The sequence below is a fragment of the Apaloderma vittatum genome, unplaced genomic scaffold (assembly GCF_000703405.1).
Source record: "Apaloderma vittatum isolate BGI_N311 unplaced genomic scaffold, ASM70340v1 scaffold14285, whole genome shotgun sequence".
Lineage (NCBI taxonomy): Eukaryota > Metazoa > Chordata > Aves > Trogoniformes > Trogonidae > Apaloderma > Apaloderma vittatum.
In genome coordinates, this window is record NW_009718915.1 from 24,492 (window position 1) to 39,793 (window position 15,302).

A 15,302-nucleotide genomic window follows, 5' to 3' on the forward strand; every position below is an offset into this window, starting at 1 on the left:
TCTTTCTGCCTTTGCTAACTTTGTCTCTTGCAATTGATTTCAATACACAAGCTGGATAATTCTTGATCTGTAGCACCTTATCTGACTAGCCATGTAGACTTCCGTAGAGCCCCATCTATATTCTCACCAGCTGTTACAAGAATGCCGGTGTCATTTGGGAAGGAAGAGTTTAGAAATACCAAGTTCTTTGTGTGTACTTCCAGTGATTGATTGCTTTATCTCTAGAAAAATGACTGCTTGTTTGAAAGCGTTGGACTCTCTGTAGCAGAAATAAAATATGAAGCAGCACATGGAAGACTGAACAATGTTCTTTCTCTATGTAAGTATGTTTTGTGTTGCATGTTACTAGGTTAAATTCTTTTTTAATATTGAACCTGGCAATAAGATTTACATTTCAGGTGTTTACAAATCACAGCTTTGCTGTGATTTTGGTAGGCTTATGATCCTCTTGTACTCAGAGGGCTTAAGGAAAGAATTTGCCTTGAACAATGACTGTTAAGTTGTTGGTTCGGGAGTGTTTTTGTTTGCAGCATCACTTACAACAGGATACTTGGCTAACAACGTGGCTCTGAGGTGTTAGGGAATTCTTAATGAAAGAACCAACTTTAAAGAACTGATTGACGTTCACCTGAGGGTGCTCTGCTGGTCATGGAAGTTATGTGTATAGAATTGATGGGTTTGTTAGGTGATAAAGTTGTGAGTATGTGAATTAATCCTTTTTTAAGAGTTTTCCCTAAAGACTGTTCTGGTGCTTAGTGCTTGCAGAAGTTAGTATGTCATTGACCAAATATATCGGATGGGGTGATTTGCTTGCTTAGGTGGAAATATATATTTCTCTTCAGAATTTAAAACAAATACAGGTTTTTATTTGCCTAGTATATTAAGATTAATAAAATACCTGAATGTGTACTAAATCTGATACAGAAAGATCTCTCTCTTTTTTAACAGTTTTGTGTGTCCAAGTTTCAAGGAGGAGCTTGAGCAGTCTTTTGCTGCAATTATCATCAACTGGTTTCTTTAACAAATACAGAAATATGTAGTCAATACACCATGACCCTGGGAAGCTGTTATGTTGAAAATGAGAAAATCAAATCAGTAATTACTGATCGATGATTTAAGTTTTGTGTTGGAGATTTATCAATTAGCAATTCTTTAAGATTTACCTCTCATTCTGCCACTATTTTGTTTGGTTTTTAATACGAAGAAGACACATTGACCATGAAAAATGAACTAACTAAAACAATTTTGTAATTCAACTATTTATTAGGAGTAATTTTTTTTCTGGAAAATGAAGTAGGGTGGATTTTTTTTGTCTCAATGAAAAAGGAGGCGCACTCATTTTGCTTAACTGAAATGATCAAGGCTTAATGTGTTAAAAGGCACAAATGTGCCTGGTAATGCATTGTGGTAAATGTATATGATATCAAAAGTATACAGGAGGCTACGTTCTATCTTACTGTCATGAAATTAGTCTCACGTACTGTATTATTTAGCTGTTGCCTGTATGTTGATTTTAAATCTTTTAGTGGTATTTCTGTTTACAAAGACTAGGGTTAATAATTCATGGAGACATACAGAATTTCTTTTGAACTTGAGCTTTAAAGGAACGTACTCCTGTAAATAGTTTACCAAGCTGAAATGAATGCTAGTAAATCTAATTAGCACTTATGCAATGATAAGGCACAGATATTAAACAACTGATTTTTTTTTTTTTTTTTACTTGGCTCTTTTTGCAGTATTTCAAAGAGGGAGAAATAGATGCAGTATGGAAAATAGTTCAAGATTGTCTCATCAGTGTAGTAGGGGGAGGCAAAGGTTGGTTATTAATGCTACTTGCTGTCAAGGTGTATTGATTCAGCTTCTCATGCCTTATAACATATAGATTTCTGCTACTGACAAGATGAAAACTACGAAGCATCAGGCAAGGAATCTGGGCACATAAGGCAGCATACAGGAGAGCTGCTTTTTCCCTTTATCATGCCGTTCCATTCCACTTCATTGTCAGCCCCTTGATTTTCTCAGACTTGTTTGTTGCTAAGGAAACCAGGTTGCCGATTGTCAGCAGCAGCAGAGCATACTAAGATGTTTTTCTGCTCGTCTTTTTATGAGCAAAAAGTTTAATAGACCACTGGAGGAGGATTTGTATTGAGGGTTTCTTGAAACCACTTTTACCCAAGATCTTCAAACTATAATAAACTTTCCAACATTTATAACTTTAATTTTCAGAATGCCTTGAGTTAGACTAAGGAGTGGTTTTACATGTTGTTCCTGCCTTTTATTTCCCAGATTCTTGCAGACCTGGGTGTTTTTATTTCAGTCCTCTTCTACCATATACTGTATCGCATCCCTTGCTGAAAGAGCCCAGTGCATTTGGGTTTTCATTTGGGTTAATGCTATTGTGATAGTGAAGTCAGATCATATCAACTTCATAGAGGACTTAAATGCACCTACTACTACTCTGTTGTTTGTTTTTGTTCTTTGCTGAACTACAGTGATAGAATGAGAGACACCAATTCTGGAGGAAAAAGGCAGAATGATTTGGAACTTAGAGCCAAGAAGTGATGTAAAGATGAGGACATAAGACATAATTGTAAACGATCTCTCAGGGCCATGTAATTTTACAGTTTCCTTTGTGTTCAACCAATATTGTAAATACCAACATTCAGAACTGTATATCTTTCTCCTTTTTCCCTCTCTTATATTTAACTTATGTCAGTTGATAGCACTTTAGATGGAATTGTTTTTTCTTTCCTGTCAGGCATCACCTACTGACTTGTTGCAGTTCAGGGCATTTTTTACAATGACTACTTAGAAACATTTCTCTTATTTACAGTATCTTCACCAAGCACACCTCCTATTGATATTCGTCAACTGAGAAGCAGCCTCATCTCGGGTTTTAAAAGGTAAGATTGCTATGTGAATACTTCTTTTGCCTCTTTGGCAAAGTTCCCTCTCTTTTTTGCCTTGTTGGGCACAAGTCTGCATGGTCTTTTAACCCTCACTCCATGTTTGAAAATTTAAAAGAAGAGTTCCATGTGTAGCAGATCTGAGAGATACTTTTGTTCCTTTCACTGCTCTCCCTGGTTCCTTGCCTCTGCTACGTAGTATGGTACCTTGAAAGTATTATGTATAGTAGATTAAAAAGAACTTTCGTGCTGTTGTTTGCCCTCTGTTATTTGTCAGTGTATAACATTTGGGATTTTGTCTTCATTCACTTTTTTGTTTATAAACTGCTATGCTAATGTAAGATTTCCCTAAACATTATCACTATTAACTGTTAGAGTAAATGGGTACTTAATGAAGACAAAATACCAGTAGGAGCCAGGCATATTCTACCAGATCTGATAGCTTTCCATGCCCTCTGGGTTAATGCAACTCCTGAATGCTCAGATTTTTCACCTGATGTTGTGCTCCTATTGCCATGACTTGGTGTTCACAGCCACATGTTCCTGTTTTGCAAGGAGGGTTCCTTGCTAACTTGCAGGATTATCTGAAGGTTATGCAAATATATGTGAATTAACAAATATTTCTACCTATCGCTGTTTGCTCCAGTCAGATATTTAGGACTGTGAATGAGAAATTATTTTTTTGCAGCACACCTACACCAGTGTGAGGTGGAGAGGTCACTTAATAGTGCTTAGGACCAGAGTCGGAAGGCTGATTTTGTTGACTAAGTTAACTTGCTAAAATTTTGTAATGACTATGAGGTATAACTATGTTTAGGTTGGATATTAATAAAACATACTAGCTTAATATGACAAAATAATTTCCTAGTAAATTGCATGTTCTGTGTAAGCTGATCCTGCCCTACCATGGGAAAAGGAGGAGAAACAGCAAACCAGGCTTCCCTGGGCTTGTGAAGTGGACTCTAGGTGAACTTGAGATCCAAAGGATAGGTGAAACAGTGTTTAAGACACAATGTGAATATTTTGCTATTCCTTTTAGTAGTCAGCCCCAGGATCATCTGTTGCAGATGTATCAAAGAATTTTTGAAAAGCATTTTCTCTCTGCAAGTGCAGATAAATATTCAATTGAAGTGGGACTTGCACAAGATAGGAAGGCACACCAGTGTTTAAAATACAGGAACCGTGCTAACAGGAAATACGCTTAGCACTGGAGAGTTCATCAGGTGTGCAGAACGTGCTTTTAAAGTATCTTTAGAATGTTACCAGCTTGTGTTGTGAAAACTAACTGCTCATATTCTCAACTGAAACAGTTACTCTCCTCTGCAGTGGAACAGTTACTACGGTTGTGATTTCAGTAGTTATTGGACATCTGGGCGAAAAACGTGGTATTCTGAGGGAAATGAAGGTTGAGTTTTTTGATAGTTTTGATGGATTTTTTTTGTGGGTTTTTTTTTGGTGGTTTTTACTTCAGTGTACTGCTTCCCTCTCTCCTTGCCACTTGGAAATATGGTATAAGTTTTATTTCTTTTGTGTTAACGTGTCTCATTTGCCTTCATTGCTACCTGGTTTCAGAAGCTATATACAAGGTTGGCTGTGCCCAGATTTCACTGTTGTTTCTGAAAGTGTGCCAATTCGTGTTTTCTTTTCTGTTTTAAATGTGCAGCCTGAAAATGAAGCTTGAGGGTATGATAGACTAGAAGCGAATAATATTTGTACATTTCGTAGACTCTGCAGCAGAATTTTATGGCTAAATGCGGGTCTCTAATGTTCAAATGAGCTGAGTTTACGACTGGTCTACAAAGTACAGGTTGTGGGCACCAGGGACACTTGAACAATGCCAGTGGCAGACTAGTTTATAGATTTCTGTTGAAGTCTTTTCTAGTAACTGCTTCCAAGTATTCCCATTCTGTCTGCCTGATGTACCATTACTATTTCAGAGTCAAGTACTTTAGGAAATTGATGCATTTGATATCTGCAGTTCATTGTCATGCTGTCAGTGGTGGAGTGAGTTCAGCCAGGAGAGCTTAACTCCCACTGCCCTGTGTGGACCTGCCTTTGACTCGTTTTCATATCCAAGTGATAGTTGCACAGAAAGAATAAATGTTCTGTAGGCCTGAAACTCCTAAATAAAATCCTAAACTTCTATGAATGCTTTCAAGTTTCTGTGCAGCTGTTCAGACTGACCCCTTATTTTTCCCTTAGTTGAATGACAGGAAGATAAAATAAGGTCATAAGGTTTTGTTCTTTTAGCCCTGTCTAGGTTAATACTGCTTTACAGTTGTCAAAAAGTTAGAGCTTCTAGTGAGAATTTTGATGTTCTGTAAATTGTAGTAATATATCAGGTTTATGTATACTTTAATGAACTAATTAATGTTTGATCTTTGGCTGCAATCTGATGATGTAGAGAGAAGTGCTCTCCCAGTCCTGTCCTGTTCTATGAGGGGAGAAATTGGAGTTGCTCTATGCTTTGTTTAGTTTCTTTAAAATACTATCTATTTATCTCACTACGCTAAATACTATACCTTAAGTAAGTGTTTTGATTTCATTTTGCCTGTTGTAAATGTATTTAGAGCTGCCTGTGCTTACCTGTCCATACTAAAAATCAGATTCTAATGAACAAGAGTCTAGAATTTTGTGATAGTGAATTCTACATAAAGTGTGGTTTGAGTGAAGCTTATTGTCTTGAAATGCTAAATAGAACAACATATGAAATAAAAAGGACAGTTAGGGCACATTAAAAGATTCAGCTAAAAATAAAATTAAAATATATCCTTTCTAGTCTTAGTTATGTTTGGATTGCTGCATTAAGTTATTTAGCAGAAAGTATGACCATATGGGGTATAGTAGAAAATACAATACTTATTCTGTACAAAGTTGGTTAAACAATCTGTGGCAATTATTGTCTTTAATTTTGTTTTAAAAATTTAATAAGATCATCAGTGCTAATGATATGTGTTTTTTAAAAGAGAAATGCAAGATTAATTTTGTTACTTTTCATTTTTTATCCTTTGCTGCCCTCTTCAGCTCAAATGATGTACGTCTTTGGAGCAAGGTAAGTGGTGTTATTTAACACTGTGAGTAGAATCAAGTTCTTTCAGCATGGCATGTTTATGATACATTACTGTAAATCTGAGTTCTGAGCCCAGTAATTGTAGACCTGATTAATTTGAGCAAAATTTCCGTTGGTAGCACTTTACACAACTGTAAGAAATCAAGTTTTCAAATTGGGCAGTTACATGTAACCGTGAAAAACGAAAAGCCGTGTTACCATGTAGTGTAGCTTATGCCATTACAGTTGCTAGATCAATGTTGATAAAGCTGAAGGTAGTATATAATTGTAACTTCTGTAACAAAGTCTGTCATGCTTATGCAATCTGACATTAATTCCCCCACACTATTATTAATAAAATTATAAGGCACAATTAGAGTTTTAAAGTTTTTCTTGTAGAATATTGAAGGCAAAGCCAGACAAAAAAATGACCTGAATGAAGTGAAGGAGGAGTGACTGATCATCTTGCTTTCCCTGATATGGCCTGTGCTAGAAAGACACTGCAACAGAACTTGGTCAATAAATTTTGCAGGGCACTGGAATAGAGGATGTGTTGGCAGATACTGCCTGGGATGTGGTTACAGAATTTGGGAAGAGAAGTGGAAATTATAATTTGGAAAATGACTGATTAATGATTTATATAAATCCAGGAGCATCTTTTGAGGTGCAGGTGTTTTTTTTGTTGTGGTTTTTTTTTTTTTACTACAATTTTCTGTTGTATGAAGATTATGGTGAGTGGATGTTTTGTCCTCTGGCTCTATCCTCCTGTTTTTGCATATAAAAGTTAGAGGACAGGGGAAGGAAAAAAGGGCATTACTCATTACTCCCATTGTGAAATTAATTTTGAAGGACAGTCGAAGGACTAAAGTAATGGTGGTCTGCACATGAAGTACTATTCGGAATTATTTCTGCTGTTCTCCCCAGTGAAAGAAAGATACGTCTTTGCTAAATTTATGAATAAGTATGTGTATTAACCTTCTGAAATAAGAAATGCTAACTTGGGAAATAGAGATACTTAGTGTTAGAAATAGTATCCCACTCTCCCCCCCCACCCCCCCCCCCCCCCCATAATCCATCGCTTCTGTTAATCTGTGAGATTTAATTCAGAAGAACTGTTATGAATTTCTTAGATTTTTTTATTTTTGGTAGTTGTAGGTTCCTCTGTGTATTCATTTCTCATAGGAGGACAAGCGCAAAAGGGCAGAAGAAAGGTGTAGTTTAACTGTGCACAGTGTCTGTGATGTTGGTAGAATGAGAGGTTGCAGTTATATTCCGTTGCATATTTGGTATTTTCTAGCTTTGTTTATCCATTTTCATTAACAATTGAAGGTGAGGATTCCTGTTTCTTCTGTCCTTATTTAAAATACAGAGCTTTGACAGTGGGCAGGCATCTCCCTCTAACTCTGAAATTGCATTCTGGACTCATAGCAGATAAAGCAAAATTTTTTGAATACTTAAAATCTCAATTTTAACTAAAGATGATATAATTTCCCTAAGAACAGTCAAATGGATTTTTTTTTAAGTGATGTTGTTTAGGTTAAAGTATTTGTAGGTAGGATGTGGTGGCTTTTTCAATGATGAAGTAAAATCTACATATTCCTTCAGTTTGTGTGACTGATGAAACGTGTGCTAAATTTAGTCAAATGCAATTAATTTTATGTACGCATATTTTGTCATTGAGAATTGCATTTCTGTACAACAGCTGTATTGGTTATCTTAAATCTGCCAAAGCATACTAAATGATGTTACTCTGTTCTTTATGCATTTGCTTCTTTCAAAATAATAAAAAAAAGCTTAATGGGCCCATTTCAGCCTTTTGATAAATTGGAACATAATTGTTGTATCTCCAGGTGTGACACTGGTTAATATTTACTTTAAGCAATGTCTTATGATAGGTAATTTTTTGTAGAATGATACATAAACAGAATACTAGACTGTCTGTCTTACTGCCATACCTCAGAAAGCATTTTTGTTTGCAATATTTTTTCAAGAAAAGCCTATTATTTGCAAAAAACCCCTTCTTTGTATTTCTTCGGGAATTACTATGATGTGGTAAAGAATAATACTTTAACAGAGAAATGCTTTATTATTTTGAGAATTCAATTTCAGATACTATTTGTCCTTGCTTGCTTCTTTTGGCTGCAATGTACGATTATTCTGTCTTACCAGATAACAGAACTGTTGTACAAGGATGAACGTTATTGCCTGACGCCTCCAGGACCAACTGGTAGAGTTTCAATTTCTGTGATTGTAACTTATCCACAAATCCGTTCTTCTGTGTAATGATGGGTTTGAGGGATTACAACAGTAAACACTGATTGCTTCTTTTTGAAAGTGAAATTTGAAAACATGTTGGGTAAAATCCTGATTCGAATAATCAGAGCATATTTTGTGAGATCCATGAGATCTTTTTTTAGAATGATAAGCAAATCTTGCTGATAATGATTTATTTTTCTGAATGTATTGACCAAAGTAGAGATTTAGAATGAACACAGTATCAGTGCTTAAATACTTAAAAAATAAATTAAACAATGTATATAAAAAATAGAGTCTTTCAATCTTGTTTTACCTTTAGTAGCAATTCTGATTTTGTGAAGCAGAAAGGTACTTAACATCTCAAATATTTTACTTAGAAATAAGTATACTTTTTTGGTGTGATCTGGTTTTTTTTTAAAAAAAACAGTTATAGGGTGGTGGTGTTTTGTTTTTTTTTTTTCTCCTGTGAGGGCCAGAGGGGTAAGAGGGGATGGGAAAAGCCAGCCTTTGAGAAGGCAGTGATTGATGCTCTTCCTATTCATAGCTGCAGGACCACATATATTTTTACACTTGCATAGATAAGAAACTTCAGCACTACTTGCTAAAATCTGTTAATTTTTATTTTTGTTGGCTAATAAGCAACTTCAGTGTTAGTTGAACTAATGGTTAAAGTATTCTTTTTGGTTTTATATTAATAGTACTATATTTATTATAGCTTGGTAATGGAATATAATGGGTAAAATGTACAGAATAAATATGCAAAGTGTTAGAAATCTGTTTTTTCTTTTGAGCAATGACAAAATATTTGTGGCAACTATTTGGGGTAGCGGGCAGGAAAGGGGGGGAAGGCCTTGGGCAGTACCACTTCTGTCACACAGTAGTGGAAAAAATAGATTGAAGTAAGATTCTGTACTGAAAAGCTGTCACTAGGTCTGAAAATAATTAATATTCCTTTCACTCACCAGTTAGATATGTGCTCCCAAACCACATAATCTCTATGCCTCAGTGATCATTGTTGCCATTTCAGAGCCTCTCATCAGGGTGACATCTCACACCAAAATGATTTCTTATAAATTAATCTTGATAACATGACAGTCTCGGTAATTTTAGTGGAATGCTTTCTCTTGTTTTTTTCCACAGAAGCTGTTGGCTATTTTCTTTATCACTTGATTGACAGCATGAGTGACTCAGAGGTACAGGCCAAGGAGGAGCGTTTGAGACAATACTTCCATCAGCTGAAGAAGATGGTACCATTTCATTTTTTGCTATATAATGCCTGTCCTGCGTGACATGTATCTATTAGATTTGAAATTGCTGCTTTTAAGTACAACCAGACCACTTCTCAATGACATGCAAGAGCTGGAGACTTGAATTACGTCTGAGATAATTTCTGTTAGACAAATTTCAGTTTGGTTGTGTTTCAAAACTCATATAATTTTTTTCCCCACCTCTTGGTACAGAATATAGTTATCCCTACAAGCTACTACAGCGGCATTTGCAGACTGCTGGACTCCTCTCAACTTCCTGAATTAATGAAGGTCTGTGCTTCTATAGCAATTACTTTGAAGCTAAAAAATGGAGTATCTGTGCTCTGAATATGTTTGCCTTTGCAAAATAAATAACCTTATGTAGTCATTATATGTAAGCCTTTTAGCCTTTCCATGATTTTTCACTGTTGAAGCTGCTTTCATTTCTTATTGGAAAGGATACATTTAGTAAGTACTTTTTCAAGGCAATGTAATAATGCTGCAGAATACAGCTTTTTTTTAATATTGCAATTATATAATTGAACATTTTTTAGTATGTTATTCTTACTTAGAGAGTGAGCTTTTTCAGGGGGGAAATTAGTGATATCTTTTGTCTTACTACATTTTAGGATGCAAGGTTACTGTCTCATAAAAAATCCCTGTCTACAGATGACATTCCAGAAGTAAGTACATTCACAGATAGCTATACTTGTTCTTACTGTAATAATAATGTTTGGATATGGGTTTTAGATGAAGTGTAATCACTAGCTTTCAGATCATGGAAGTATATTAATGTTATTTAAATCTACCATTTGAAGTTCAGGGGTTACTTTCCAGAGTAGAAGTAAAGCCTATCCAGAATTTCACATAGATCTGATACTTGACCTTGGAATATGGTTTCATGCCTCAGTTTCCCTGTCTGGTAAATATTTTTTTGGAAGTTCTAGTTAGTTAACAGTGGTTGCGTGAGGCTTAATTCATGCTTGTAAATTACAGTGATCCGCCTGAGTGGCAGGAACCGTATAAATCCATACTGCTTCTAATGGTGGAGTGTCAAGTCTTTACATCTGTGATCTGAGCAGAGTGGAAACAGGCTTCTGTTCCCTACTCGCCTGAACACAAAGAACGAACTCGGTGCAGGAGAAATAGTGACATTGACCTTTGTGGATATGCTGCTTAACGCTTTTTTTACTATATTATAACTCAAGTCTTCAATTAGTATGTACTATTTAAACAGGTAAAAGCACATTAAATGATAAAAAAATTTCTTGGAGTAAGAAAGAAAAGAATTATTTTGTCTGTCTTCAATAAAAGTGATCCAACAAAATTGTTCAGGGAAGGGTGTTTCCGCGATTGACATTCTTTCTGTTACCTCCATTTAGAGTGCTAAATCTGACGTGTCTGCTTTGGAGAAGAAACTAGAAAAGCGAAAAGCTGAAAACCAGCCTATTACAGATGTCTTGAAACAACTTATACATGCTCTTTGTGAAGAAGAGGTATCTTAAGCAATGCAGAGATAATTGGAAACACATAGCTATATTTTTAAAGGGACATAAGTGACTGTATTATGGAAAGACGTAGTTAAGCAAAGACAAGTGCAGCGCTTGAGGTTTCATGGTTTGATGCTTATAAATCAAACATAAGTGCAAAAAGCAATTAAATCAAAAGGTTAACTAATTTCAGCAACACCTTGAATGGCATGTTTTGGGGTTGCTGAAGTTTGTTTACAATAATCTGCAAAGTGAATGATAGTAACAGCTGTGATAGGTTTATCATACATGCCAAATGTCCTTTCAAGCCATGGCTCCGGTCTCTTATATCTAGATTGTCAAGCAACTGATACATGCAGTAGTCATTTGCAATTCAAATATTACTAGGTTGTTAATGCAGGGATTGAAATTCCATTTTCCTGCAGGAGGAAAGCTCTTCTGAGATAAAGGGTCTCTTGCTTTCATTCGGCAGGCGTCCAGCTGTAGTTTACATTCATTTAGTGTGTGTCTGTAATTTGTGGGGTATCACCACACTTTTATTCAGTTTCTTGTTCAGTATGATCCTGCCTATAATGCTGTATGTACAGGAACAGTAACAGTCATGCAGATGATAGCACAATATTCCTGTTGCTAAGAGTACAGTTTAGAAAGAGCGAGTATCAGCTGTCTGTCTCTACAACTTTGCATATGAAATAAGACTAGAAGCAAACACCATTCTAAGTTCAAAGTGGTCAAATGTATGAATAGCAATGTATACAAAAATGAGCTTTCTATGGGATTGTTAAGTACTTTCTTATTCTTTAGAAGGTGGGTTTGTTATGTGTTTGGCACTGTACCAGGAGAAATCATTATGAATTCCAAATAAATAAGGACTATTTTAGACCTTGAGTTAACCGTATTTATGGTGTCTGTCTGGATTAATAATAAAAAAGTATTATATTAAAGCATGCTAGTAATATAAATGCAAAGCAAGAAAATTTATTTAGAAAACTGCTCTCAAGTTAATCTAAAGAATGCTTTAGAAAAATATTAGTTTCTGCAAAGTAACTTTCACTCCTAAAATTTGCTAAAGCATTACAGCACTGTGTTTTCAAATGTGATCTTATACTACTAAAGGCACTAAAGCAGTCATGTAACTGCACACTGAACATATAAGAATCGTAATGTCATATTAACTTTTCCTCTAGTTCACATCTTTGCTTTGTTCCTTTTTTAGAATATGCAAAAAGCCCTTGAAGTGAAAGCCAAATACGAACCGGACATGGTTGTCGGTGGCTATGCAGCCTTAATAAATTTGTGCTGTCGACATGATAATGTCGAAGAGGCAATGAACCTGAAAGAAAAAGTGTAAGTACACCGGCACTGAAACATGTCACAGAGATTTATGCTGATACACAGACCTTGTTGAATTAAGTAGGTTGAGTATTAACCCTCTCATCCATTTTTAATTAGTTTTCCCCACCAATGTATGTGCATTTAAAACAGTCACGGGTGTGGTTTTTGAAACAAATTTGCCTTATATAATTGAACATCAGAAGCAGCTACTTTGTATGGTCAGTAAATTTTTTTTATTTTCTTAAAGGATATGAAGGATCTCTCTTTTTTTTATTTGGGTCTACATTGAAGTTTGGCTTAAATTAAGGGGGGCGGAGTAGGAAATACTTGTATTGTGTTTTAGAAGGCACCTACAATGCATTTAGAGTATGCTGCACCTACATTGTTTTAGCAGTGTTTGAGTAACATTATTTTTTTAAGACTGTCATCAAGCATTCTACTTTAAATTTTTATTTTCAGAGCTTTGTAGCTTGGCTGTGAAAATTAGCTCCCAGCTAAAACATGCTGTGCATGACTCACCCTGGAGCAAATTCTTGCAAATCATCTTTCTATTTGCCCCTTCCCTTCTTCCCTTGAAAGCCTCCTTTTGGTGTAGAACGAATTGTGAGTTACTTTCGGATTCTCTCTCATATGCACTCACAAAATATTTGTTTTGTTTTTACAGTAAGCTAGCAGGCAGGAGCTCATTGCACCTTGGTAGTGTTTGAAATTATGTGGAAAGATTGAGCTATGGATATCAAGACATTTACCACTCTGCAAATAACAGCAGCAAATTAGTTTTGGCTGTACTACCACTCTCGCACAATCCCCGTAGTGAGCTTCTGTGAAGTAAAATTGAATCTTCTAGTGGAGCTTCACTGCAGTAGCATATTTTTACTGATTTGCTTCAAGTGTAGCATAATATTCCTAAGAACTGACTCTTTGAATTGTTACAAAAAGCAACAACAGAGAAAGAATTAATTTTAAAGCTTCCAGAACAAAGAAAAATACAGAACAGAAACTTCAGAATAGTAGCTTTTAACTTGTTACTATGGGCAAGTAGTTTCACGTTCTCTATGGAAAGAATATAGTCCTGCCTGTGCCTCATGGACTGAGTTTTCTTCCCATACTTCTGGGAAATACCCTGTCTTATGCAATAACAAACAAATAATTTGACTCTTGAAATTATGACTTTAGGGTTTTGGAGGTGGGAGCGTGTGTGGATAATATTTGTAAATCACATTTTAATGTCTTTTGAAGTCCGTCAGATTTTTACGTTAATACTTACTATGACTTCTAGATTTCAGTGCTATTTTGTTACCAGGTTTTAAAAAATAGATCTTTAATCTGAGCTAAATCTGTATAATGTAACCTGTTTATACAATTCTTAATGTTTTAATTTCTAGCTTTCCTAAGAATTCACCTGTTGCTCTTGACGCTGGGAAGTACATAGCACTGGTAGAAGCCTTAGGAAGGCACGGTAGACTAGAAGGTAATCCATTTGCTTTCATTGTGTGTTTCTGCTAGATAATAAAGGTATCTTGCCTCAAGAATAAAAATGTGAGTTGATATTAATGGTATATCATGTCCTGAAAAGTGCTTGAACATTTTGCATACAAATTTGCATGTGAATTCAACCAGAGATGCTTGGACAGTGCAGGCCATTAGTTTTAATGGATTGGCAAGCTTGTCATTTACATTTGCACAGCTCAGTGCTTTTTGCATTTCTGCAGCTAGTTTTTATTAGCATTGCTGTTTGGATTGAGTTTGAAGATCATGACTTATGGCACAAATTGCGTATGTGCCTAGACTAATGGCTTTGTTTTTGCTTAAGAAGGTCTGAAGGCTGAACATAAAACCTATAAACATAACCTTCTCATAAGAGCCAAGTACTGCAAAAATCATTTAACTTTTTATAAAGTATATATTTTTCTGTTAGTATTCTTTTATGTGTTTGCTGCTGAATTTTAGAGTAGATCTGTCAAACTGCCTGGAAATTTTGGCTTTTAATGATTGTTCTGCGAACTGCATATTTGGTATTTCTAGATGCTTGTGTTAAGCTGCTAGCTTTTTAATTTCTGTAATTTAGTCGAATACAATTCTGTAATTTACATTACTTGGTTGATCTTTAAAAGAACTCTAGATTGTCATCAACTTTAAAAGATGATTCTGAATGTTGAGTTCTGTGATTTTGTAGAAGACTTACTATAAAAGCGTGACCCAAGCCTACTCACAAAATGTTATGGTTTTATATAAAACTTAATGCGATTAACTAAAACTAAAAAAGCTAATGTATTTTTTCTTCAGAGATCTTTCTCCGAAATTTGTCTTGACCTCTTATTAAGCTTACAGTTGGAAAAATAGTAAACAAAGCTGATGTTTTCCAAATCACAATAAATCAGATCATGACCACCTCTATGCTAAAGCAGTTTGAAAAGATTAGCTTGCTTTTAAGAGCATAAATGTCCCTCAGAAAACAAAACAATTCATCAATGTAGCCAAATGTAAAGTGGTCAAAACATTCTGTCTGTGCAATAATTAAGAACATTATAAAAATGCACTTATTCCATATACCAGAATGTTTGTTTCTGCCTTAGTAATGAAGCTTAATGAACCTAATGTTTTAACATGCAGTCTGTTAGAAAGCTTTCATTGGCTCTCCTTGGCTAATTAGTATCGACACAGCAAACAGGCCCTATCGGTATCAGACCATTAGTCTGGCTGTATATACAGTGTAAACATATCTTTATTATCTGGCCTCGTGACAAGCCATCTGCTGAAGAAACAATGGAGTGATTTAGCAGATGTTAGCATTGAACGATAAAAGCATCCATTTAGCAGAATCTTGCAGCTATAGGGCAGACTGTACGGGGTTATGTGGTGCAGAGTGGGCACACAGTTCCTATCTATAATTTGTAGTCAAAGTTGCAGCAAAATGATAAAACCATGCTATTGTGGATTTATAATTGTAGTCTCGTTTAGAAATGCAAGTAGTAATTAACTTGAAATCGGCATTATACGCCAGAATTTACATTCCTGC

At 35.4% G+C, this 15,302-nt stretch overlaps 1 protein-coding gene across 1 annotated transcript in view; it reads left to right on the forward strand.

The window, feature by feature from the left end:
- LRPPRC (leucine-rich pentatricopeptide repeat containing) overlaps nt 1-15,302 on the forward strand; it is a 76,322-nt gene that overhangs the window by 14,333 nt on the left and 46,687 nt on the right. The window contains exons 12-21 of the mRNA XM_009870442.1: nt 226-319; nt 2,834-2,903; nt 5,931-5,958; nt 8,125-8,182; nt 9,352-9,458; nt 9,672-9,749; nt 10,088-10,141; nt 10,841-10,954; nt 12,165-12,295; nt 13,669-13,754. Of these exons, the coding sequence (XP_009868744.1) occupies nt 226-319; nt 2,834-2,903; nt 5,931-5,958; nt 8,125-8,182; nt 9,352-9,458; nt 9,672-9,749; nt 10,088-10,141; nt 10,841-10,954; nt 12,165-12,295; nt 13,669-13,754 (820 nt within the window). The remainder of the gene's footprint in view (nt 1-225; nt 320-2,833; nt 2,904-5,930; nt 5,959-8,124; nt 8,183-9,351; nt 9,459-9,671; nt 9,750-10,087; nt 10,142-10,840; nt 10,955-12,164; nt 12,296-13,668; nt 13,755-15,302) is intronic.